The sequence below is a fragment of the Rhineura floridana genome, chromosome 5, assembly GCF_030035675.1.
Source record: "Rhineura floridana isolate rRhiFlo1 chromosome 5, rRhiFlo1.hap2, whole genome shotgun sequence".
Lineage (NCBI taxonomy): Eukaryota > Metazoa > Chordata > Lepidosauria > Squamata > Rhineuridae > Rhineura > Rhineura floridana.
The window spans coordinates 28,765,159-28,792,307 of record NC_084484.1 but is presented as its reverse complement, the minus strand read 5'-3'; the positions used below and the strand labels follow the sequence as shown (position 1 = coordinate 28,792,307).

Sequence of the window (27,149 nt, the reverse complement as noted above, 5' to 3'; positions counted from 1 at the left end):
TAGTAAAATCTCTGTGAGTCAAGTGCTCAGTTCTCCACAAGTGTAAAAGTAAAGTGGAAGCTCCTTCGCACAGTGTCGAAAAGAGGAGTTTGCAGCATGTACAGCATTGTGTTTGAAAAGAAATGTGTGTCTGCTAGCAAACACAGACCTATGAACTGCCTCTGCAAATGCTGCAAAGCTTCATGGTGATCACAAACTTACTGCAATCATCTCTTTGTAGTTTGAAAAAAATAGGAATATGAATTTATGGGAAAGTCCTTTTACAATGCAATCCTATGTATGTTGACGCAGAAGTAAGTCCCATTGACTTCTGTGGAACTTCCAAGTTAGGGATCACAGAATTGCAGCCTTAGGAAGAACTTTTTGCCAGTGAATCTTGGCTTTGATGCTCATTCACAACGGGTGTGACACATAAATGGGACTGATTGACATTTGTATATTATCCTCCTCATTACTATACTTGTGTGTGTGTTTGCATTTGAAACATTTCAGTCACTCAGAATTTGTTAATTGCTGTAGCAGAAGGCATTACAGTAGTAACAAAGAAGTATTCATGTTCACTAGGCAAAAAACCTTACGGTTTGAGAATGTACCTATAGCCAAGAGATATTTCTTTCCAACTTTAAAAAGCAGGGAAATTGGGCAGCTATAATGAATGCACCAGGGGAGCAGGAGACCTGACCTCCTCTCTGAGATATTGGACTGCCCTACAAATTTGTCAAAATGCAAACACAATTTGGATTGTGCTCAGAGGCACATGTTACCAAATTCTTCCAAGCTACACAGGAAGTGGATTAGACCATGAAAGACCAACCCAAATTGTGTTTGCATTTTGACAAATTTGTAGGGCCGTACAATATCTCAGAGAGGAGGTCAAAGAATCCTGGGAAGTGTAGTTAGTAAAGGGTGCTGAGAATTGCTAGAAGATGCCCTGTTCCTCTCACAGAGCTTAAATCAGAGTGGCTGACTGTTAAACCACTCTGGCCACTGGAGCTCTCTCAGGGGAATAGGAGTCTTCTCTGCACCCTTCACAAACAATACTTCCCAGGATTCTTTGGGGGAAGCCATGACTGTCTTAAGTGAAATCAAAGTCTGGTGTGGCCCCCTGATTAGACAAGCCCAGCAGCTGTGAGTCTGGCTTTTAGAACACTGTCAGTTGGTTCTTAGTAAGCATGCCTGACATTATCATTGAGTTCAATGCAGAATTTCTTAAATTAATTAAAAATCAGCCAGGCATTTTTTTAACTTTTAAACTGCAGACGATGAAGGTCAGAGTATGGAGTGAGGTCAGTAATAGGATTCCAGGTACTATGTGAATGTGGCTGATTTTTAATGAATTTCAACAGATTATGGGAACTCTGACAGAAAAAAGTCCCAAAGGTGTTTGGGTTTTTTTCTTTCTTTTTACACTTTGAACTCTAGATTCTCTCTGACAGTTTTGTGTGTCACCATGAAAATTTAGAGGGTTATTGAGCAAGCATTTCTGAGTTCAGGACTATAAGTTTTGTAAGGTTTTGTTTTGAAATGAGCTTATGGGAAGCATCAGAATGGCATGGGGGTATTTTCAATTTAACATTGCGGAATGTGAAAAATCCATGCAGACCATAGTATACAGCCACTCTCATGGGTGTATAATAAACACATTTGTTGAGGTGAGAACAGTATTTGCAAATACCATATCCTCAAGGCATATTTATAATGTTTGAATTGCAAAGTTAGCTGTGTCTGTGCCATGACTGCAAAGGAGGACTACATTTGTACAATGGCCAGATTCTTGTCACTGGACAGTTTCAGATGCTTCTGAAGAGGCACATAATGTGATGTTGTTATTATTGGTTTTAAAAATTATTAAATTAGCTTGGTGGAAAGAATTAAATATTCTGGGTTATATTCAGCTAAGTCCTACCCAGCGTAGACCCATTGAAATTAATGAGCCTAAGTTAGCCATGTCGATTAACTTCAGTGGGTCTACCCTGAGTAGGGCCAGCATTGAGTACCACCCACTCTGTTCATATCTTAAATCGGTTCTTTCACAGAAATTGATCCGAAAGCTCTTGAAAGCAGTACACAAAAATAGGTGGGTGCATGTCAGCATAATTGTATTATCTGTTTTAGATGTAACCCACTCTAGGACTTTTTGATAAATGACATGTAACAAATAATAATATACCAGCATTTCCAGTGTTATGCTGATATTGTGAGTGTATGTACTGGCACAGTGCTTCCAATTCCTGGGGAAGAGGTTGGATTGTCTTGTTTCTGTCTTCTAACAGTAAGAATTTCATAGAATCATAGAGTTGGAAGGGGCCTATAAGGCCATCGAGTCCAGCCCCCTGCTCAATGCAGGAATCCAAATTAAAGCATACCCGACAGCTGGCTGTCCAGCTGCCTCTTGAATGCCTCCAGTGTTGAGAGCTCACCACCTCCCTAGGTAATTGCTTCCATTGTCGTATGGCTCTAACAGTTAGGAAATTTTTCCTGATGTTCAGCTGAAATCTGGCTTCCTGCAACTTGAGCCCATTATTCTGTGTCTTGCACTTTGGGATGATTGAGAAGAAATCCTGGCCCTCCTCTGTGTGGCAACCTTTCAAGTCCTTGAAGAGTGCCATCATATCTCCCCTCAGTCTGCTCTTCTCCAGGCTAAACATGCCCAGTTCTTTCAGTCTTTCCTCATAAAGCTTTGTTTCCAGTCTCCTGATCATCTTCGTTGCCCCTCACTGAACCTGTTCCAGTTCGTCTGCATCCTTCTTAAAGTGTGGTGTCGAGAACTGGACATAGTACTCAAGATGAGGCCTAACCAGTGCTGAATAGAGGGGAACCAATACTTCACATGATTTGGAAACTGTCTGTTAATGCAGCCTAAAATAGCATTTGCCTTTTTTGCAGCCACATCGCACTTTTGGCTCATATTCAGCTTGTGATCAACAACAATCCCAAGATCCTTCTTGCATGTAGTATTGCTGAGCCAAGTATCCCTCATCTTATAACTGTGCACTTGGTTTCCTTTTCCTAGGTGTAGAACTTTGCACTTATCCCTGTTAAATTTCATTCTGTTTTCAGCCCAGTGCTCCAGTCTATCAAGATCCTTTTGAATTTTGTTTGTCTTCCAAGGTATTAGCTATCCCTCCCAATTTTGTATCATCTGCAAATTTAATAAGCATTCCCTTCACCTCCTCATCCAAGTCATTAATAAAAACATTGAAGAACACTGGTCTCAGGACCAAGCCCTGCGGTACTCCACTCCTTACCTCCCCGCAGTTTGAGAAGGAACCATTGAGAAGCACTCTTTGAGTACAATTCTGTAGCAAGCTGTGGATTCACCTGATAGTGGTGCAGCCTGATGGGGTTTTTTTTGCTAAGTTAGCAATTGTCTCTGTTGAAATTACTTGGTATATATGCATATGTTAATAATTCCCTGCTTTGGAACCACATAACATAGGGGACAAAGTGGGGAATTCCTTCACATGAACTTTTCAAAGCAAAACGATCTGCTGTGTAGGCTCGTCTCTGGGTCCCACCGAGGGTGGGTAATCGATGGACCTTTTTCTGTAGTTCCACCCATCCTGGCTCAGAACTTTCTCCCCAGAGAGGTTTGCCTGACATCAGGTTTATTGCTTTTTCAGCACCAGGTGAAACCCTTTTTATTTTCCCTTTCAGATTTCTGTTCTTAATTGTTAATTTTATCTGGTCAGGTTACGGTTTGCTGCTGGTGGTGTTTTGTTATTTTTGTTAATTTGTTACTGCTTTTATTTATGTTGGAAGATGCTATGGAAATGGCTTTTATTCATTTTTTAAGGGTAGGTTATGAAATCTCTAAATAAAGAAATGTGAAGTAAATAGCTAAATAAAGAGAGATGACATGAGGTCCTTTTCCTCTTCACAGGCCTACATGAGTTCTTCTTCCTGCTTGTCCTGGCATACTTTGTTGCTGCTTGCATATATGCTCAGTCATTGTGGCAAACGATTAAGAAAGGAGGCCCTATGCACACTGTGTTAAAGGTCCTGTCAACTGTTCTGCTCTTGCAAGGTGCTTCAGCTTTTGCTAACTACCTGCATTTTTCAAGGTAAATTTAAACTCTCCGTTAGGAGGCGTTAACCTATGGACATATGAAGCTGCCATACTGAGTAACATCACTGCTCTTTCAAGTCTATGTCGGGGTGGGGAACCAAATGTTAATCTTCTGTTCCCATCTTCTCTGATAATTGGCGATGCTAGCTGGGGCTAACGAGAGGTGGAGTCCCACAACATCTGGAGGGCTACAGCTTCCCCTTCCCTGGTCTGCTTTGGTAATGACTGCCCCAAGTTTCAAACCAAGGCCTTTCCTAGTCCTGGTACTAAAGTTCCTTTGACGCTAGAGATTGAATCTGAAATGTTCTCTCTGCAAATCATGTGCTTTACCATGTGAGGATAGTGGAGCAAAGCACAGGGGCTGGTCACCCCAGCCCACGGGAAGAAAAGGTTTTGAACTTGCAGGCCCACAATTAAACAACTGTGCAGAAGCAGACTGCATGTGACTTAGGGCCGCTATACACTTTGCCCAGGAAATGATTTGCTACATGTGCTGTAACGTCAGAGTGGTGTTTCCCACAGCACTGTGCAAGATACGCAATATGTAACTGTGTGGAACCTTGAGAGGCCAAGGTCCCACGTGTGTGTGTGTTCAACGTTGTATATGTTTGCTGCAGGAAACACCATTGTACATGTAGGTAACATATTTGCCTCCTAAAACATGCACCATCCCCAACAGATGTGCCTGCAATGTCCTCTGTGACAAAGATTAAGGTGAGAAATAGCCATTTAACTCAGCAAATCTAGGTTTTATAGTAGGAAATATTTAATGCTAAGAATAGTTGGGCAAAGAAATAATTTGGCTGTTGTTATTTTCCACTATAAATCCTAAAGATGCTTTGTTGTCTGACCTTAATCAGATTTTCTTGTAGTTAAATATTCCTGCTTCAGCTTCCTTCCAAATCAGTTTTATTAATCTTTTTCCAATCTTGTTGGTTTCCTCTAGATTCTCTGCATTTACACTTCTTAACTAAGGCCCACCAGTCTTGAATAGAATAGTACTGTTACCTCCCTTGTCATTTTAAGTATTTTTCCTTTCTTTATGTAGAAAAGTTATATAAATTCAAACTTAAAAGGATTATTATAAAGTGCATTCCAGATTTCTTTTTGAAAAAAATCTTTGTATTTTACTATTTTTATGCATCTCTTTTTTTATATAGTTCTAAAAGTGTTTGAACTAATTGGTTTAATAGTTTAACCCCCTAAAACCTAAGAATGGCAAGGGAGGAAGGGAAACTATTGGGGAAAGGGAGAGGAAAACCAAATATGGAATGTTTCCAACAGCATGCAACATTTCCCCCGTTAAAGCTCATGATCCACTATGAACAGAACTGTATATACCATGGGTGCCATAGGCTCCAAGATTCACCTTATATCTGTTCATTGTTAATTTTTATCGGTTTCTGAACTACTCTGTGCTCTCTTCACTTTGATTCATGTTTAGGGTTACAAGTTGCTCTGTACATAAAATGAAGCTCTGTGTTCCCATTTGCTATAATGGAGAATCTAAAAATGGCTATAACTCCTCTTTTGGCTAAAGTGGATAGACAAAAGCCCCTCCAGAGTAGGGATGGGATCCATTGGCTGGTGCCAGTTCAAAAGCATTCTGTTGACCTAACAGGCCGGTATCAATTTGAGTTCGTTCTTTGTCCACTAGCCATTGCTTTTACCAATCTGGTGTTTTTCTTGCAAAAAAATTGATATTAATATTGATATTGTGAAAGGAAATATTGATATTTTAAAAGGAAATATAGATAAAAATTTCATTCTTCATATCAATATTAACAAGTGATTTAAAAAAAAAGCTGTGGAAAATCACTACATAAAAATCCAATCCACAACAACAGAGAATGCGCAAATTAATGGAAAATTTGGTACCAAATCCAAATTGGGCAGAATTCTAGCACATCCCTACTCCAGAGTGAATTAAGTCTGTAAAATTGCAGACAAATGACTACAGGGACTTTTTGTGAGGAAAATAAAAATAAAAAGGGTTTGCTTGCTTTCATAATCACAGGAGACAGGGAGCAGGGTTTTGTCTCTTATCTTACTGAGTGGTGTGCATTCTTGTACATTTTATAAAAGCTTTACATACCCACATCGGCCTTTCTTTCTGGTGGTTGTGTCCTCCATTTTTAAAAAAACTTAACTGAAGCTTTTAACTTTTTAAAAAGTCTGCCGCTGTGCTTTAACAATCCTGAGTTCTTCAGTACTCCACAGGCAACATTTTGGACAGCCTCACTTCTTGCAAAACGTGTGGCCCTAGAAAAATCTAGGTAATATAGCACAGAAAAGCACAGACAGTGTGACATGACGCTTTGTGGGGGCCCTAATCCAAATTGAGACAGGTTGATATTGCACTTTGCCTTATTTGTCCCTACACAGTGCCAATGCACACCCGTAATGTATACTTTGCTATTAAAAAGGTAACATTCTGCTTCCAGGAAATTCATACAAGAAAAGCAGAATTCTGCAGCTTCTATACAGAATGCAAAATAATTAAATACAGGTAGATTTGTGTATATTTCCTTCATCATTAACATGTATGGGGCAAATCCAGCTGATTTTGATGTGATGTATTCTTACAAAGTAATTTCCACTTCTTTTTATAACCGCAGCTAATGCCATTTGTTTTTTATAATCTAGTTAAAAACTTTCATATTAACTTTTTTTTAAAAATTGGGCACTTCTAAAGTATAAGGTTATTCACTAGGGTGTTTTTATTTTTATTAGTTACTCTAAAAATGGAGTAGGAGCACCTTTTATGGGAAGTCTTGCAGAGTGTAAGTACATCTTATGTTCTTTGAGCTAATTGTAAATGGAGACATTGGCTTTAGAGAAGAGCATCAGCCGAGCAGTCATATATTTTTGTGTACAATGCAATGCAAGGTCTGTTGGAAAATCAGAGCTGTTTTAATTATGAACTATTTAAGCCACACCCAGCACCCTGTCCTTTTATGGAATTACCATTGCTGGCTGTGGCTGATGGAACGCCTCCACCACATGGGGTTCTTATGCTTAGTTTCATATACATATCTACTCAAAACTAAGCGCTACTGAGTTCAGTGAGACTTCTTCCTGTTTCAGTCAATAGAGGATTGCAACTTAACAATAAATGTAAACTCTTCACTTAAACAAAATTTATGACCCCCTTAGGGGACAGCTTATTGTGCAAATGTTCACGCAAGGACATGGCACAGGTTAGACTCACTCTGATCTGCCACTGCTCAGTGCCCCACTGCCAGTTTTCTTTCCGGGAAAACTTGTTTCCTCACAAAAGAGGTGTGAGTTTTCCCCAGTTGTTGTAGACATACGTCTGCTTTCACTTATGCACTTCTTCACTGAATTTCTTCTAACAGAAGGTAAACCCAGCAACTTCACTATTTCAAGATTTGCCAGCATGATTCCACCCTTACGAGTATTGTTTTCAATTTTATTTAGTTATTATTAACACTGCAAAAAATATTTTAGGGAGAATAAGGGTACAATTGTAAACATTTTATGCTTTTTTAGAATAAAGTGTCTTGGCACTCCTGTGTTATGTTAATGTTTATTTATACCCCGCCTTTTGGCCAAACGGCCCTCAATGCGGCTTACAGAAAAAGTAAACACAAATATAAAAATACATCAACAAGGCAATACATCAGTAAAGCAATACATCAATAAAGCAATACATTGTACAAAAATTAAGTTCTTATACTTCCAGGAGAGCTGTGCAGTGTTAAGTGGAATAGCCAGACAACATTCCCATAGCAAGCACTCTTGTAGTGAAACATTTATTTAATCACAAGCATGTCTCTAGCCAGAATGTCTGGAAAATAAAAACATTTCTGCCATCCAATGTTTCAACTATTGCCCTTAATTTTAGTGGTTAGTGTTGAATTAGGACATGAGAGACCAAGGTTCAAATCCCCATTCAGCCATGAAGCTTGCTGGGTGACCTCGAGCCAGTCACAGTCTCTCAGGCTAATCTATCTCACAGGGTTGTTGTGAGGATAAAATGGAGAGGGGGGAGAACCATGCATGCTGCCTTGAGCTCCTTGGAGGAAAAGTGGGATAAAAATATAATAACAATAAATATAAAGTGTGGAAAAGGTGGTTGTGTTAGTGTTGTTTTGAGCAAACATTGGGTGTATCTGTGATATTTGGGGAATGGTCTTGTGTGCCACACAAGACTAGCCTTTTTTCAGGAAAAAAAAGTTGTTCTGGAAATAGGCAGAACCAACCCTGGACATATGGTGTGTAAAGACTCTTAAGAGGAAGAAGAGGAAACAGGGGAATGAAAGTATTGCCCTGCCCTGCACCATTTTGCCTCTCTTCATTTAAAAAATATTTTTCCTTCTTCCTATTGTGCTCATTTTGTATGGAGCAGGTGTAAGTGCTCCAAAAAGATTTTTAAAAGCCTCTACCCCCATGTAAGGCTGTCCCCCAGCAGCAAGGCTAGCCCTGTCTCTGTCCATTTGGTGCTGGACTATAACCACCATCATCCCCAGCCAGCATGGCCAGTGGTCAGGTGATAGGAATTATAGTCCATCCACATCTGGTAAGCCCAAGGTTGAGCAAAGCTGGTAGAGATGAAGAAACCATATTTCTCTGCAAGAGGACGTTCTGTGCAACCAAGGTTCTAAATGTTGACTTGCAACTTTGGGAGGAAAAAGCCACATGTACAGGAAGTTTAGACTTGTATCCAAAGAAACACTAAATAACAGTCCCATCAAAGCAAAGATTAACACTTGCACAACAGGACTTGCCCCCTCTCTTCTCCTCCCCCTCCCTGCACCTTTCCCAAATCTGCTCTGAAGGGTTAGGAGAAACCCCAGAACAGATTTAGGGGGAGCACAGGGAGGGTAAGGGGGGGGAGTCCTATTGTGCAAGCATAAATCCTTGCACTGATGGAATTGTTACTTAGCACTGCATCGGATACAAGCCTTTGTACTGGGACGCTAATGAACAAAATTGAAATGAATTTAAGTATGACAAGAGTGCTGGTCAGAATGCATGGTTAATATTCAGTAAGCTTCCTATTTACCTAGACTAGATCTTCCAGCTAGTTATATTGAAGGGTTTACAACAATAATCTGACCTCTTACGTATGTTCTGCAGAATTAAAGCCCTGCACAAGGCCATTTTATATAGCGTTTTTTCTTAGTGCCTTGATTAAGACAATTTAATTGTGTTAACCTTCTTTCCCTTAGTGTGCGACATAATCTCTCAGATGCAGATGCTATATCTACTGCTCAGCTTGTGTATGGGGTGGACAATAGGCAGAATGAAGAAATCTCAGAGTAAACCTCTCCAGTGGGATTCCACTCCCACATCCACTGCCATTGCAATCACTGTTGTGGTCACACAGGTCTGTTTTTGTGCTGTGTGTTTTATTTATTGCAAAAGTGTTTATTTGAAATTGAATTGAAATTGAAACTTTATTTTTACCCCGCCCTTTTTCCAAACTGGATCTCAGGGCGGCTTACCAATAGAACTACATGTAGTTAAAAACATAGAAAAACATACAATTGAGAAAATTTAATAAGCAAATAATGCTTGTAATGAATTCCTGCCTGAAGAGAAAAGGCTGTCTATACTTTTGGGAATGCTGTTAAAAGGTATCCACCCTTTAGTCAGCAAATTGATTTAGTTATATAGATGATTGAAAAAATCTTCAGAATTGCTGTTGCATATTGGCAGATGATTTAGTGTAATAGCTCCTGAAAATATACTAGCCCTGAGTACCTGCACATTTTCTAAATACTTACTGATGGTTAAGTATGTTAGGGTAGTAATCCATCGCTAAAATTCCCCCCTTTTAGCTACACTAAAACACTAGTATCAGCTAAAAGCGTGAAATGGGATCTCTTCTTCGCCATGAACTTACTTTGTTGTCTTAAGGCAGAGGTAGCCAGTGGTCTCCCCTTCCAATGTTGCTGGACTAAAAGCCCCAGCCAGCATGGCAAATGTTTGTAAGAAACTGAAACATGTTGCCTGCATAAGTATTCAACCTCTGTGCTATGGAATCTCCCAGTTTACACAGATGAAAGAAATTGGCCTATTGAGGACACAAATACTTTACCATTGGCCTCCACCTGTGAACCATTAAAGTTGCTGTCACATTGTCAGGATAAAAAGCCCACTGTTAGGTTCGTTGATCAGGCTGTGGATCTGAAGGGAAATGAAGACCAAACAGCATTCTACAGAAGTGAGAGATAATGTAATACAAATGCATAGATTAGGAAAAGGGTACAAAATAATATCCAGGTGTTTGGATATCCCAGTGAGCACAGTTGGATCAATAATCAGGAAGTAGAAGCTGCATCACACCACCCAGGCACTGCCAAGAAAAGGCCATCCCTCAAAACTCAGCGCTCGGACAAGGAACCTTGTGAGAGAAGCCACAGAGAGGCCAACAATCACTTTGAAAGAGCTACAGAGTTCAGTGGCTGGGACTGGAGTAATGGTGCATCAGTCAATCATATCAAGAGCTCTGCATAACACTAGCCTGTATGGGAGAGTGGCAAGAAAGAAGCTGTTACTCAAAAAGTACCATCTGAAAGCATGTCTGGAGTTTGCCAGAAAGCATGAGAGTGCCCCAGCTGCAATGTGGGAAAAGATTTTGTGGTCAGATGAGACCAAGATGGAGCTTTTTGGTCAAAACGCAAAGCACTATGTGTGGCGCAAACGTAACACTGCCCGTGCCTCAAGACACATCATCCCTACAATGAAGTATGGTGGTGGAAGCATCATGTTGTGGGGATGCTTCTCATCAGCAGGGACTGGGCATCTTGTTAAAATTGAAGGAAGAGTGGATGGAGCAAAATACAGGCCAATACAGCAAGAGAACCTGCTTCAGTCCACTAAAAAACTGAAGCTTGGGAGAAAATTCACTTTTCAGCAGGACAATGATCCCAAGCACAAGGCCAAAGCAACATTGGAGTGGCTCAAGAACAAAAAGGTGAATGTCCTACAGTGGCCCACTCAAAGTCCTGATCTCAATCCCATTGAGAATCTGTGGCGCTCTTTGAAAAATGCTGTCCAAAAGTGACATCCAACCAACCTGAACAACCTGGAGCGAATCTGCCAAGAAGAATGGGCCAAAATCCCTCAGACACTGTGTGCAAAGCTGGTACATACCTACCCGAAAACACTGAAAGCTGTTATTGCAGCAAAAGGTGGCTCTACCAAATATTAATGTGGGGGGTTGTATACTTATGCAAACAACATGTTTCATTTTTTTAATGTTTCTTACAAACATTTCCCAACATAAAACCAATGTCATCTTACAATAACTGATTTTGAGTTTCAGTGTTTCAAAATAAAATATCATACAGAACGAAATTACAATGTACCATTTGTAATTCAGTAATATGAGAGCATTGGTCAGGGGTCTGGTTAGTTTTGCAAGTCACTGTGTTGGCCATCTCTGTTTCATGCATTGATGTGTTCATTTTTCTTCTGAATGCCCATCTGTCAGCCAAATGCCTTTGAGAAATCTGTGGTGATGTGTGGCTCTTAGTTGGCACCAGGCGTTATAGACATCTGCCATTTCTTCAAATATGTAATTGATGTTCATTGAAAATTATATCATTTTTAGCAAACAAGCTGAATAGTCACAAGTGTTCCTTCCCCAACATGTGGAGTCACATGACTTCGAAGCAAATACTTGTTTATTCCTTACTCAAAGGTTTAAAAGCCCATGCACCTAATATAAGCATTTGTGATACTGCCAATGGATAGAACCTGCAGTGCATTGAGACCCTATTATTAAGGCAAACAAGCATTGTTCACATCAATCCAAAATAGAGTACCTGAAGAGGGATGTGACTTTTGTTCACCCCGATCACCTCACTTCATTTTTTTTTTAAAAAGAAGCAATTCTTGCTAACTAGAATCTCTGTTTTACTGAAGAATGAGTGAGTATTACTCCACCCCTCCTGTCTTCCCCCATGGCTAATAATATGGGCCCATCATATTTTTTATTTATACAAAGTTATTTGAAAAAATTCCTCTTGGGTATTTTCTGACTTTTAAATGGGTTGTTTGTTCTATTGCAGAGTATTTTACTAATTTGGGAGCAGTTTGAAGATACCAATCACCACAGCTACCACCTGCACCAAAATTTAGCAGGTGGACTACTTATTGGCTTGAGAATTTGCCTAGCTCTGTCACTGGGCTGTGGACTTTACCAGATCATCCGAATTGAGAGAAGTACACTGAAAAGAGAATTCTATGTCACTTTCACAAAAGTATGTGCATTACATAGAAACCTGATACATTTTTCTGGAGTCCTACTGACTCAGCAATGACTAGTTTGGAGGGAAAATAAAATTTTAATGGCGCAATTCTGACTCACAAATAAGTTCTTGCTGTGTTTAATAGGGCTTGTTTCTCAGAAATTGTATACATTATTGCAGTCTGTGGGCTACATTTCTAGTAATACTTATGTGGAATCAAAACCTGTGGAACACAATGAGAGTAACGTCTGAGTAAACATACATAGAATTTTTCTGTAAAAGTTTGATTAAGCAAGGTGTGATGTTGTACATCAAGACTCTCATAATTTTCTATGGCCTGATATAAAAAAAGCAGTTGGCAAGTTACAGAATGTTGAGTTTTGATTAGTGAAATAAAAATGGAAATATAAAACTAAAGTCGAACTAAAGGTCGACTAACCTTTGGGTCTGACAGATGGGAATAGCTAATAATAATTTTTATTTTTATTTTCTTTCAGGGCTGTCTTCTGTGGTTTTTGTGTCATCCAAGTCTTGTATCCATATCTCTGATGTTTAGAGATTATCAGCGAGAGAAGGTAGGTATATACAACAAAATAAAACTGAGTGTCAGTTACAGAATGAAGGCTTAAATGTATGCATGATCCATTTGGGCTCTGGAAGACAGAACTTTTGTGAGTAAAGGGCATTTCTGAATCTATTATGTTTCTTTTCTGCGGGGTACTGTATCCCCTTCACTTGTTATTCGCATGAAGGATCAACGTGGATGAAAGGGAGTTGTGGGACTCATTCTGTACCCCCAACACAACAGCTCCCCTTGCCCCACCATCCATGTGGATATTTGAGGGAGGAGAGTCTGCATAGACTTGCCCAGATCCTGGAAGTCTAATTGCACTGGGTCCCAGGATCCAGGGAAGCCTACAAAGTATGGATGGCGGGGCCTGGAGGATCTGTACATAGTCAGAAGCACAAGCCCTTTCTATCCATGTTGCTCTTTCACATAATGTGTGAAGGCAGCTTGAGAATTGCTACCTTAGAGGTATCTTTTAGACTACAGGAGATTGTTTTAAGAGATCTGACAATCCCAAAGTGAACTTCCAAACTTGCATCAAATTTGATCCAGTAAATTTCATGAGTAATACAGTGAATGTCCTATTCTTTTTATATATATATATATTTATATATATATATATATATATATATATATATATATATATATATATATATATATATATATATATATATAAGCTCACTTATTTGTTCTCTATTTCTTTATTATTTTAGATAATTACCATAGGTGTCATCCTCTGCCAGTTGTTCTCCATGGTCCTCCTCTACCGGCTCTTTGTTTCCCATAGTCTGTATTGGGAAGTGTCCTCCCTCTCCTCGGTGACACTGCCACTAACTGTAGCATCTGGACATAAAAGTCGGCATCACTTCTGATATGCATCTGGGAGATTCCTTGACAAATGTGCAATAAATACTTGAAAACTGTGCAGCTATTTTCAGCAGTAAATCCACTATAGAGGTTTTTCTGGAAAAAATTAAACAATCAAAATACAGAATTACAATGTTGCAGGATCTGAACAAGTATTGGCCTGAAGCAAATTTTATCAAAAATAGTGGCAAAGCAGATATATTGATCTTGCTATCTTGGATGAAAACAAAGAATATCCTTAACCTCAGTGTTTTCACTCTGAAACTGCCTCATCTAATATTAGAGCTGGATCCAAATTTCAGTAACAACAAGCTTAAAGAGATCACACAAACCGCTTTTGCAATTAAAATAGTATATTGGTTTAAATTGCTTTGAAACAGTGCAAGTTGTGCAGAAATTTAAAATGACTTGAAAATTGTAATAGTTCCAGGAAACCAGTGTAAAATGTTTACAGCAAACTAGCTCTCATTATTTGTGTTTTTGAAAAGAAAAAAATGCTCTCTTGCCTTTGAGATTTGGACGTAGTTCAAATTTCAGCTTGATTACCAGTTGCTTTTTTCATTCCATATTTGTGACAAATGTTACAAGAGCATAAGGGTAATGGATTATCCTGAGTGGTCTTTTTTTAAAAAAACATTGCAACGTTAAAGTAATAAAAACAGCAGGCTAGCATCCCCTAAACTGAGGGGAGGAAATGGAATATGTGATGCAGTACTAGAATTTTAATCCTGATATAATTCATTACTCTCACATTGAGGATTCAATCATAATTAAGCCATATTCACAGATTAAATTAACAGAAGCATTTCAAATAAATGTTAGTTTCAGTCATCAACTACCCATGAATTCCTGCCCAAGGATACTTAATCAGGATTAAATTTCCTATGAATAATTGAAAAACAAAATACTCACTGGATTTGTTATAATCCATGTTGGCATTGGGTTCTAAGTAGTTGCCATCTCCCACCCATTGTAGTAAAGCGCTCTTTAAATGATGCCTAGCATTCAGACTACCATTGTAAATACATACTCTTATTGAAGTGCCTATTTATTGCTCAAGATTGAAATCATATGAACAATTTTTGCTACATAAAATAAACATTCCTGTTAAGTAATTTCTGTACTGTAATATTTTATTAAATCATGCTTGTAACTCATGTCTTAGAGGAACTGTGAAGCTAGTGTTGAAGCTAGTTTTAATAATGTACTTCAGTTTGTTCACATCAATGGTTCCTTCTCAAACTGGGAGAAGATAAGTAGTGGGGTACTGCAGAGCTCGGTCCTGGGCCCAGTGCTGTTCAACATTTTTATTAATGACTTGGATGGGGAGGTGAAGGGAATGCTTATCAAATTTGCAGATGATACAAAATTGGGCAGGATACCTAATACCCTGGAAGACAGAAACAAAATTCAAAGTGATCTTGATGGGCTGGAGCATTGGGCTGAAAACAACAGAATGAAATTTAACAGGGATAAGTGCAAAGTTCTGCACCTAGGAAAAAGAAACCACATCCACAATTATCACATGGGGGGTACTTGGCTCAGCAATACTACATGCAAGAAGGATCTTGGAATTGTTGGTCACAAGCTGAATATGAGCCAAAAGTGCAATGTGGCTGGAAAAATGGGAAATGCTATTTTAGGCAGCATTAACAGAAGTATAGTTTCAAAATTGCCCTCCATTTGGCATTGCTTAGGCCTCATCTTGAGTACTGCATCCAATTCTGGACACCACACTTTAAGAAGGATGCAGACAAACTGGAACGAGTTCAGAGGAGGGTAGCAAGGATGATCAGGAGACTGGAAACAAAGCCCTGTGAGGAGAGACTGAAAGCGCTCTATGTGGGGCTGCCTTTGAAGACGGTTCGGAAACTGCAGCTCGTACAGAATGCAGCGGCCAGACTGTTAACGGGGACCAGATGGTCCGAACATATCACACCGATTCTGGTCCGCTTGCATTGGCTGCCTATATGTTTCCAGGCCCGGTTCAAAGTGCTGGTTCTAACCTACAAAGCCTTACACGGCACAGGACCACAGGACCTGATGGAACGCCTCCCCCGATATGAACCTACCCGTACACTACGCTCAGCATCGAAGACCCTCCTCCGAGTGCCTACTCATAGGGAAGCTCGGAGGGTGGCAACAAGAAAAAGGGCCTTTTCAGTGGTGGCCCCTGACTTATGGAACAATCTCCCTGAGGAGATACGCCTGACGCCAACACTTTTATCTTTCCGGCGCCAGGTTAAAACTTTCCTCTTCGCCCAGGCATTTTAATATGTTTTAGCATGTGTTGGAACTGTTTTATCTCTTACAAATTTTAAATCTTTTAATGTGTTTTAAATTGTTAATATGCGTTTATTGTATTTTGATGTTGGTCTTGTGCACCGCCCAGAGAGCTTCGGCTATGGGGCGGTATATAAGTTTACCAGTGAGACCACTTCTGAAAAAGCCTTCCTTGGACCCAGACAATCTTAACAGCTACAGGCCAGTCGCGAATGTTCCATTCCTGGGCAAGGTCTTAGAACGAGTGGTTGCTGGCCAGCTCCCGGCGCTATTGGATGAAACCGATTATCTAGATCCATTTCAATCGGGTTTTAGGCCTGGTTTTGGCACAGAGACAGCCTTGGTCGCCCTGTATGATGACCTATGTCGGGAGAGAGACGGAGTGTGACTCTGTTGATTCTCCTTGATCTCTCAGCGGCTTTTGATACCATCGACCATGCTATCCTTCTGGAGAGGCTCGGGGAGTTGGGAGTTGGAGGTACTGCTTGGCAGTGGTTCCGCTCCTACTTGGTGGGCCGTCTCCAGAAGGTAGTGCTCGGGGAACATTGCTCGACACCGTGGGTTCTCCAATATGGGGTCCCGCAGGGGTCAGTTCTGTCCCCCTTGCTTTTTAATATCTACATGAAGCCGTTGGGTGAGGTCATCAGGAGCTTTGGAGTGCGTTGTCATCAGTATGCTGATGACACGCAGCTCTACTTCTCCTTTTCATCTTCTTCAGGTGAGGCTGTCGATGTGCTGAACTGCTGCCTGGCCGCGATAATGGACTGGATGAGAGTTAACAAACTGAAGCTCAATCCAGATAAGACTGAGATGCTGTTGGTGGACGGGTTCTCTGATCGGATGGTGGATATATGCCCTGTCCTGGATGGGGTTACACTCCCCCTAAAGGAACGGGTTTGTAGTCTGGGAGTCCTCCTAGACTCTTCCCTTTTACTTGAGGCTCAAGTAGCCTCGGTGGCACGGAATGCGTTCTACCAACTTCGGTTGGTAGCCCAGCTACGTCCCTATTTGAGTAAAGAGGACCTTACATCAGTGGTACATGCTCTGGTAACCTCGCGTTTGGATTACTGCAATGCGCTCTATGTAGGGCTACCTCTGAAGACAGTTCGGAAGCTACAGCTAGTGCAAACCGCGGCAGCCAGACTGCTAACAACAACAAAGCGGTCTGAGCATATAACACCTGTCCTGGCCCGCCTGCACTGGCTGCCAATATGTTTCCGGGCTAGATTCAAAGTGTTGGTATTAACCAATAAAGTCTTATACGGTGCGGGACCACGTTACCTTGCAGAACACCTCTTCTGATATGAACCCGCCCGTACACTACGTTCAGCTGTGAAGGCCCTCCTCTGGGTTCCAACCCATAGGGATGCCCGGAGGGTGATGACAAGATCTAGGGCCTTCTCAGTGGTGGCCCCCAACCTGTGGAACGGTCTCCCCAAGGAAGTGCGCCTGGCGCCGATGCTGCTTTCCTTGCGGCGCCAGGTTAAAACCTTTTTATTCTCCGAAGCATTTTAATCTAAATTGATTTAAATTTAAAATGTTACTGCATTGATTTAGATTATGTTATTTTGTATCATATTGTGTTATTTATTGTATTTTTTATGCTTTGTATTTCTATGTTCACCGCCCAGAGAGCTATTGCTAGTCGGGCGGTATATAAATTTAATAAATAAATAAATAAATAAATAAATAATAAATAAATAAAAATAAGAACTGGGCACATTTAGCCTTGAGAAGAAAAGACCACGCAAAGATAGATAGCACTCTTCAAGGAGGTTTGGACTCAATGGCCTTATAGGCCCTTCCCACTCTGCTATTGTTTGTTCTGAGTTAACAGACATCAGACTGTGTCAGAAGGCAGCCATGAAAGCTGATTGATTCATGTTTATTTGCTCTTCCTACTTGCTCCAAGGCGATACTCATGCTGTTGATCCAATTGCCAGAAGAAAGGAGAACATACAAAAAAACTAATACATCCCACTTATCCTCCATCCCACTCCCCGCTTCACACAGGACTAGCAGTAATAGGGAATACAACTATGGTAGCCTTATCCTCAAAGTACTTGTTTGGGGGGTGGGGGAGAATGTGCCATGGAAGCCTGAGGCTGCAATCCTGAAACTGTACAAGCTTGAATATAATTTTAGGAATGCAGCCTTGAAAATTAGACAGTCTAGTCTTCAAAAGCTCTGCTTCAGCACAAGCCTTGCTAAAGCTAATAGGGCTTCCAGGTACAGAGTGCTTTGAGAATCAGTCCCAGGATTTCATTTCAGTTTAGAGATGCCACATATTTCCCTCTGACTGAGTCAAATGGCAACATGACAAAGTTGTTCATTACAATATTCACTGGTTCCTCTTTGTAATTCAGGACAAGAATAGCAGGTTGAGGCTGGAAAGACTGAAATCATGTACAGTAATTTCATTCCAACAACAAAATGACTGCAAAATTAATTTTTGCAATTCTCTGGGAACCATGTAACTGTTGTTGGTTAAAACTGTGTTTATCTCTGTGTGCATATTCAGAGTAGAAAGGGTACTTTTTGGCACAAACAATACAAGAGATCATAAATCTGGGTTTCCTTTCATGCAAAACACTTATATACAAAGTCAAGAATTGTGCCAGTTGTCATCTTACATGATAGAAGTTCCATTTGGTAAGAAAAAGCACACAAAACTGACATATCAATTATTATTTTTATTATCATGTATTAATATATCAGGTGCTATACAACCATCAGGCACTGTATATAAAATAAAACAAGTCCCTGACCAAAAAGTTGTACAATCTAAATAAAATAAAATGAGGACAACAAAGGAAGGAAGGGGAAACAAATAGAGGACAGAGTGAGGACTTTAAATACACATACTCTAGGTATATAAATATAGGGGGGGAATAATAAACTAATGGTGCAGTGTGTCTAAGGCACCATGACACAATTTAGTTCTCTTTGCAATTCTCCGAAAGTACAATCTTGAAAAATGCTGGCCATTATCAATACCCATTTTGCATCAGTGATGCACTGAACGACCTCCACACTCTGATGCACTCTCAGTCACACATACATCCCACCTTTTGCCTCAGTTGTCATGCTTTCAGTATTTGTAGAATCACAGGCCTAGAAGGGTTGAGAAAGGGCAGGACAAAGTATACTCCATGATTCTGTACAAGCACAGAATCTCAGCTTTGGTTTTATTTTTTAAAAGTTTCAAGCACGTAAGGCAGCAAAGTCAAATTTGAATGAGTGTGGATGATGCTGGATAAAATGTTCTAATCAAAAGCAAGTTTCAGTAGGATTGGTTGTCAATTGTGTTTGAAAGAGAGAGAATGTACATGCATGTGTATGTGCACGTGCTTAAGGAGTCTACAGAGTTCCTTAGCACTCCCAGTGACGGGAAAGAGTAGAAAAATAAAGTATATAAAGCAATAAATATATGCAGTTTTGCTTGTTTCTTTAATTTGATTACATTTGTACAAAAAAAGGACGTTTATTTATTTAATAAATTTATATACCGCTTTTCAAAAATAAAATTGTTCCCAAGGCAGTTTACAACTATATCAAAATACAAAAGAATAAAATATCATTTAAAACTTCTTCATAATTCTTTTCAGTTAATCAAGTCCTTCATTATTTATCCAACATTATCAAAACTACCAAACCCAATAATAGTGCAGCATAGTACAACTTAACACAGCATAATGCAACCATCAAACCCAGACAAGTGCCAGAACCACAATTGTGGCATGAGCTTTCATAGCCAACAGGCTTGCTTCATTAGCTACAAAAAGTGGCCATGAAGTACATACAGAAGAAAGTATCAAATTGCTTTAAGGTACAGTGTTACAGCTGCAAATATATTACATGACCTCTCAAGGCCCAGTTTGTATCCCCGTCCACATGATTCCTGCAGCAGGTGTCCCTACCACTGCTGTTCCCATGTGCACATGACAAATTAGTACGCAAAATCCAATTCATAAGGTGCTGCAAGAAGACAGGAAGCTTGAATCAGGTGTGTAACGCCAGCATTGTCTGACTAACAAAGAGCTTCAAATTTGGGCATATACAGCAGATCTTCATTTTGCCAGAAAACCTTGGCACCCTCAAGGTTATAATCAGCCTTGAAGAGTGTAGATATTCCCTGGCCTCGAGGCCTGAATGCTCCTATATATTTGTGTACCATGTGATGAAACTATTGTTATACCAAACCTGTAATATCAATAGGTAAAAAGTTAAAATATCAAATTGGAATAATCCCTGGACTAAACTTTAAGAGGGGTGACTGATAAAATCTGGAGCAACTCAAGAATGGTTGTGTACCTAAGAGTACCGTTGCTGAAATTTCATGTTCTCACTGCTCAGATGGACTTTTCCTGCTGGTCACAGCTTTAAAGTACATCCACTTAGGAAAGCTGTGGTGCAAAAAACAAACCAGCTAGAACCACTGCTGGATGCTCCTTTCCAGACAGTGCAGTACCTGTCCGAAATCGGTTTAAAAGTATTTCTTCCCCCATCCTGCACTATCCAATTTATGGTGTTAAGGACTGTAGGTACAAAAATGAAAGGCTGCAAAGTTGCTCCTTTATCTGGCCCACTGCCTTTGCTAAGCCTCCTGGCAAAATCTGCTGCCTTAGAAAGTGTCTAATTGTTCCAAAATGAAAAAGTTAATATTATTTAAATAAGTTTAAATATATAACATGACCAGTTCTGCAGCAGTTGTCCCTATCAGCCCAACTGGGCTCCTGCTGGGAGGAAGGGCGGGATATAAATCAAATAACTGTAATTATGCTTCTGTTCCACTTGAATACATAATGAAGGGGAGGCCTCAAAGTGGCATTTTTCGGTATTAGACTATATCATTTAAAATTTGTTTTATCAGATGTATATTCCTTATAAAATACAGAAAAACCCAACACGTTTCAGTTGAAGACAGCCTTCTCCAGGGGCACTTAGGCACCACCAGGGTTCTATTATCAAGGCAACATTACTTGATTGCAGCCTTTCTCCCTCACTGTTTTTGTGCATGATGTTGCATTCAGTTCCAGAGACTATATTTCACGTGGATATTTTATCTATTCCTGGACAGAACTGATGAATTGTAGGATTACCCTTATTTCAGTGGTGAATTCAGTGGTCAACTCCCACAGCAGCAATTTTTACAAGATAACCTTCTGTAAATAAATCCCAAATGCTTTCATTGTGACAGTGTGCCCACTTTGGACACACCATTGGGTGATTGTGATGTGGTGTGATGTCATGTACATGTGCATGTGTATTTTTAAGAGGGTACATCCAGGGGGGCTAAGGAGGTTGATACAAAAAAGGAAGGGGAGAGCCTGCTTGGCCCAGGAATCCTCTCACAAAGGACTTCCAGGGATCTGCTCATTTTGCAATTGTTCAGTCAGCTCATGCCTGCCCTAATTTCCTGCAAAGTGGTCCTCATTAGGCTTGCACTGAAACCAAGTTAACTAATGTGTGCTGATGACATCATTGACCAACGCTGGCATGTCAGGCCTAAACTGCACAAAGCTAAGGATATTGTTGCTGCCCACTCATTAGCAGCAGCATCAATGCTAAAGCCTTGGTAGGCCGAGACTTAAGAGCGTGAAAAAATTGAGTCGTCCCCAATCTGGAAATAATTTCGATCTTACAGCTTCAAATAATAAGCATTCAAGAAATACCTGGGGAAGTAATCAAGGAGGTCCAAACTATTCCCATCCTAGTTTTGGGTCTCTAGATTGCTGCCATCTTGAGATACAAGAATATCATTGCTGCCTTCTGTCTGTGAAAAACTCTATATATCTAAATTCCGGAGTGGCAGGGAGGTCATGAAAGAGAGGAGAAGCCAAATATTTCAAAAGACTGCAGATTCATAAGATTCTGAAAGAGTGTGGGGGGGATTAATAGATAGATAGTAGATAGATCCGTACATTGATAGAATAGCTGTATTTAAATCCATGAGCTAGACTAATTTAAAGCACGAAACTGGCCAACCTGAATTGTACACAGAGCACTAAATAATACAAACAAAATGGTGGCAAGATTTATTGTAGTGGCTTACTTAAATCATGTTTTCCACTTCAGGATAAAGTGCTGAAGAGTGTGTTTAGGCTGGCTAATGAGTATTTCATGGTACAATAAGAAAGCTCACCAGGGAAAACTATGCAAACAGGCAATCTCAGGAGGCTATCCATTGGCTTGTTTGATGTGGTAGGTAGAGCTGAAAGGGCCATCAGGATAGTAAGTCATTTAACAAACATCTCTTGGGCATGTGATTCTGTTTAAGACAACTGAGTTATGAATTTCAATCCATGAGCTGAAAACATACATCGTAGTCAAAGGTGGATCAATATTTACAAAAGACTTCCATTCAGCTCCCTCAACATGAACCTTTGCTTCAGGCTGAAACTTGCAAAACAACATTCAAGCATACAAATAGGAATGTTCTTATTTGAAAAAAAAAATGTTTTCCCCAAATTATTAATACCTTAAATTGTGTTGTAGAAGAAATAAAAAAGCAGCTTGGAAGCATATCAGTTTTATTTGCATTTTGGCACCGTGATAAATTAAAATAGATTAGATTAAAAAAGAAAAAAATTGGCAAGTGATTAGTCAATTATGAGATTTTACTGCTTTGGGTATTTTGAAACATTAAAAAATTGAACAGATATATTTTACTTTGAAAAGTGCCTGCTGTACACACACTGCAAGCACTTTTCAGAGACACAGGAGGCTTTCTACCAAGCATACACTAAAGGTGCTACTCAAAGCTGAAACCTGTATTTGAGTATTAGGGAAAGAGCTGCACAAGAATAGTGAAGGTCAGTGGGTGACTTTTAAATAAACATATTCAGATAAAATGGCAGTAAGATAAGGGTATGAGAGAGACTGGATTTAATCTAAAATGCTAGAGAATTGAGAGCAGCTAGGTAGAGTCTTGTGTGGGTTATTTCTACCCAGAAAACAGAAAATGCTGCAACTTTTGGGCTAGTCTCATGGATTTCTAGGTACTGTATATCCAGATATGAGTATCTGACTTGGGTGTGTGTTCATATACACACATGGGCCTCCTTAGGCTTGCACGGAGCCCTGGTGCACTAATGTGAATTGATGGCATTTACCAAGACACTGAAGAGCTGCACTTCCATCCCAAATGTGTGTCTTTCTTCACAGATACCAGCACACAAGATGTCTTTGGAAATATTATCTGATCTACCCACTAATTTTGCATCAAGAAATATTTAAGTGGGGAGCTTCAGTGATGGTTCTTAAACATATAACACACTGATTCAATAATCTGAGTAAAGGAATACAGATAGATTCAAGTGAATCTCCTGCCTACTTTGGGTTCCCCATTCAGTTGAAAGCAGCAGGCTGATCTGCATGAACATTCTTCTTTGCACGTAGAGCTGTCTCCACCCATTGGAATGAATGGGAGCAGCCTATGTATGCAAGAGATTCATATGTTCAATCAAGCATGCATAAATTTTGGGTTTCAGCAAAAGGACATAATCTAAAGAACATTAAACATCCTCAAATCCTATTTTAATCAATGGGCATTTTGCCAAATTAATTTTGACTATAGGCTGGTACTTTTGGGGCTTGTACTATTGCATTTTTGTGTTTATCTTCATGAGGTCTTTTAGGCTTTTATTATTCATTCTCTTATATGTTATGCTTTAGATTATTATTATTATTATCATCACCACATCATCATGATGTAAACAGTAGGCATTTCAGCTTATTTTAAAGTAATTTATTCAGTATATATTTATTCTAGTTTTTAATCTTTTTTTATTCCTTGTATACTACCCTTGATATTTGTTTGGAAAGATGATCCTTAAGTTCATACATGAATAAACAAAATTTAAGTTCCACAGAACTAAATGGCAATTAATAATGCCTTATTTACTGTAGATTGTGCCTACTGGAATTAATCAAGACTTCATGAACACCATGACAACTATGGGGCTCTCCCAACATATCAACCCAATTCATGTGGCTGTCACACTCTGAAACTGGTTTTCTCAGCTGGATAGGAAGAGGATGATCTGAGAGTGGAGGATTTTACCATCAGTCCCTTGTCATCATCAAATAATCTCTAATCTTCTGGTGAAATTTAAGCTTTCAGGGGCTTTCTTCCTCTGCAGGGAATGGTCTGCCCCGGAGGCTGATGGATCCAATAGATTTCCAGACAGTTCTGGAAGATTTTCTAGCAGATAGAATTAACACAGAACATGCACATGATGTAGACCATTGACACATTCACGCTTGAGCATCCTCTCCCACTTGGTAGAGCCTGGTCAGCTCTGTGGTACTCCCTGGAGTTAAGGGTGATGAAGCAAGGTGGGAGATGGCTTCAGCCCAAGTAGAGAAAAACTCCAGATGAATGCAACCAAACATTCATCTAAGCATTCATTATTGACCCTACTCAGTGGTAGTGAAGATGGTGAAGAACTACTTTGCTGTCTCCATTACATCCACTTTATGCCATCCAGAGGAGTCTTTTCAGGAAGTTGACCCTCCTGGCAAACATGAAGTACATGTTGAAGGGGCAGGAATGCAGCTTGAGATTGATAGACAAATGGTCAAGGAATACCTAATCACTTTGAATGAGTTCAAATCTCAAGAGCTCAATGAATTGCATCCTAGAGTAATGAAGGAGCTGGCTGAAGAAGTCTCAGAACCACTGTCCATTATCTTTTCTAAATCATGGAGGATGGACAAAATGCTGGATAACTGGAGAATTATTAATGTTGTCCCTATCTTCAAAAAGGACAAAAAGTGGGAACCTGAGAGCTATTGGCCAGTCAGTTTGACACCAATCCCTGGGAAAATCTGGAGCAGATTATAAAGTGGTCAATCAGTAAGCACCTTGAAAGCAAAGTAGTGATTACTAGAATCCAACATGAATTTGTCAAGAACAAATCCTGCCAGGCTAATCTTATCTCATTTTTGATTGGGTAACCTTCTTAGTAGACTGTGGGAATGCTGTGGACATAATATATCTTGATTTCAGCTAAACGTTTGAAAAAGTGCCCCATATTCTGATTAGCAAACTAGCTAAATTTGGACTGGATGGAACAACTATCAGGTGGATCCACAGTTGGCCACATCAAAGAATGCTTATCAATGGTTCCTTCTCAAACTGTGTGGAGGTTATAAGCAGGGTACATCATGGCTCAGTCCTGGGCCCAGTGCTCTTCAACATTTTTATTGATGATTTGGATGAGGAGATGCAAGGAATGCTTATCAAATATGCAAATTCTACAAAATTGGGAGAGATAGCCAATACCCTGGAAGACAGAAACAAAATTCAAAGTGATCTTGATAGGCTGGAGCATTGGGCTGAAAACAACAGAATGAAATTTAACAAAGATAAGTGCAAAGTTCTATACCTAGGAAAAAGAAACCAAATGCATAGTTATAAGATGGAGGATATTTGACTCAGCAGTACTACATATCTGTTAGGTATGCTTTAACTTAGATTCCTGCATTGAGCATGGAGTTGGGCTTGATGGCCTTATAGGCCCCTTCCAGCTCTACTGTTCTCTGATTCTATTAATCTTGTTGGGAGCCTTTTAAATGCTGGTCCAAGGGAGGTTCTGGAACCAAGAGTGGTCCACTGTGATTTGTTAAAAAAACATTTTGAAAATAAGGTTGCTTGCATCCACTGGAACCTTGATGCCTTTAGATCTCAAGCAGGTGTGGAAGGGGATGTCCTCAACTGATGTATGGCTGCAGTAATGGATTGGATGAGAGCCAATTGACTGAAGCTTAATCCAGATAAAACAGAGGCACTGTTAGTGCATGGCCTCTTAGAAACGATGTGTGGGATGCATCATGTTCTGGATGGGGTCACATTTCTCCTGAAGCAGTAGGTGTGCAGCTTTGGGGTTCTTCTGGATCCACGACTGTCATTGGAGGCACAAGTTCCCCAACCTTCCCCTCCCCCCTTAAAGACTGTTGCATATCAAGGGGGGATTTCTGGAGGGTACAAAGGGGAAAGGATGTCCCTTTTCCTTTCCTCCACCCTGAAACTTTCTCATAGAGTGAAGGGGGGTTTAATACCATGGCATATGTTTCTCTCACTATGAAATTATTACACATTTGTGTATTGTGTGAAAGTTTAGAATCCATAAATCTTCAGAAAAGCAAAACTGCTGCAGCTTCTGATGTGAGGAGCTCCCCTCTTTCTGTGTGTTTTCACGGTAGTACATGCTATTTATCTTTGGCAGCAAATGCTTTTTATGAAAAAATGAAGCAAGCTTGCCATAGTTTTTGTTCAGTTTGCCTAAAGCATCTTAGGAAAGTATAGCCCCTCACCAATATTTTCCTGTCATACTCAGTATCTTCACACAGGTGCCCTTCAGACACAGTGACAGCCATATGGGAATTATTTTTTAGGTAATCTGGTCACATTTCTTTGTAGCTGTACGCAAATGAAGCAGCCATGTGGGTCTTTTCATATTTCTCTGTGCCTGAAGTCTGTAGTTGTGTGCAAACCAGCCATGGGCAGTATAATGCCAATTATGATCAACTGTTATTGCCTAGCCTCAGTTTGTGGTGTTATCAGTTTGGGTCCAATTAAATATGTTTCCCAAGTCATTTTCCTAGTGATATCAGTATTTGTATAATGTGAGCTTGTACTTAACTTATTTTCTTGCATACATCCCACTAACCCTAATCAACACATCCAGGATACTTACCATAAGCTTTTTGGGACTTGAACAGATCAATTCACTATCTTTCCCACCGTACTCCTCCTCACATCCACACACACCTGTAGCTAACACACTCAACATTTCATGGCTCAATTGTCCTTACCATTTTATAGGTCATTGTTGGGCTATTTTGTTTTGTTTTATAAACTAAATATACTTCTGTGTACCTCAAGAGTCCCCTGTATTTGTAGATTTTTTTAAGTGGCACCATTTCACTTACAAACACATAAGCATGACCATACAAGTACGGTATTAGAGGGAATTATATACAGCATTTATAACCAAACCAACACATCTTTAAAACTTAAAAGATATATTGGGTAACAGAGATCCATAAAATCATGCAATGGAGGTGTATATTCATTCTAAAATCTGAATACATGTTTATTATGTTTGCCCAAAACATAGAATAAGCAACA

The 27,149-nt window shown here is 39.8% G+C and overlaps 1 protein-coding gene across 4 annotated transcripts in view; it reads left to right on the top strand.

Moving 5' to 3' along the window:
• Positions 1-14,844, top strand: part of GPR180 (G protein-coupled receptor 180) — a 28,206-nt gene extending 13,362 nt beyond the window's left edge. For 3 of the 4 annotated variants that reach the window (XM_061630106.1, XM_061630105.1, XM_061630104.1), the window contains exons 4-9: positions 3,884-4,064; positions 6,803-6,852; positions 9,265-9,422; positions 12,115-12,306; positions 12,792-12,869; positions 13,576-14,844. In XM_061630106.1, the coding sequence (XP_061486090.1) occupies positions 3,884-4,064; positions 6,803-6,852; positions 9,265-9,422; positions 12,115-12,306; positions 12,792-12,869; positions 13,576-13,734 (818 nt within the window). In that variant the 3' untranslated portion in view covers positions 13,735-14,844. The remainder of the gene's footprint in view (positions 1-3,883; positions 4,065-6,802; positions 6,853-9,264; positions 9,423-12,114; positions 12,307-12,791; positions 12,870-13,575) is intronic. The other variant, XM_061630107.1, reaches the window with a different exon arrangement.
• Positions 14,845-27,149: the final 12,305 nt, after the last annotated feature.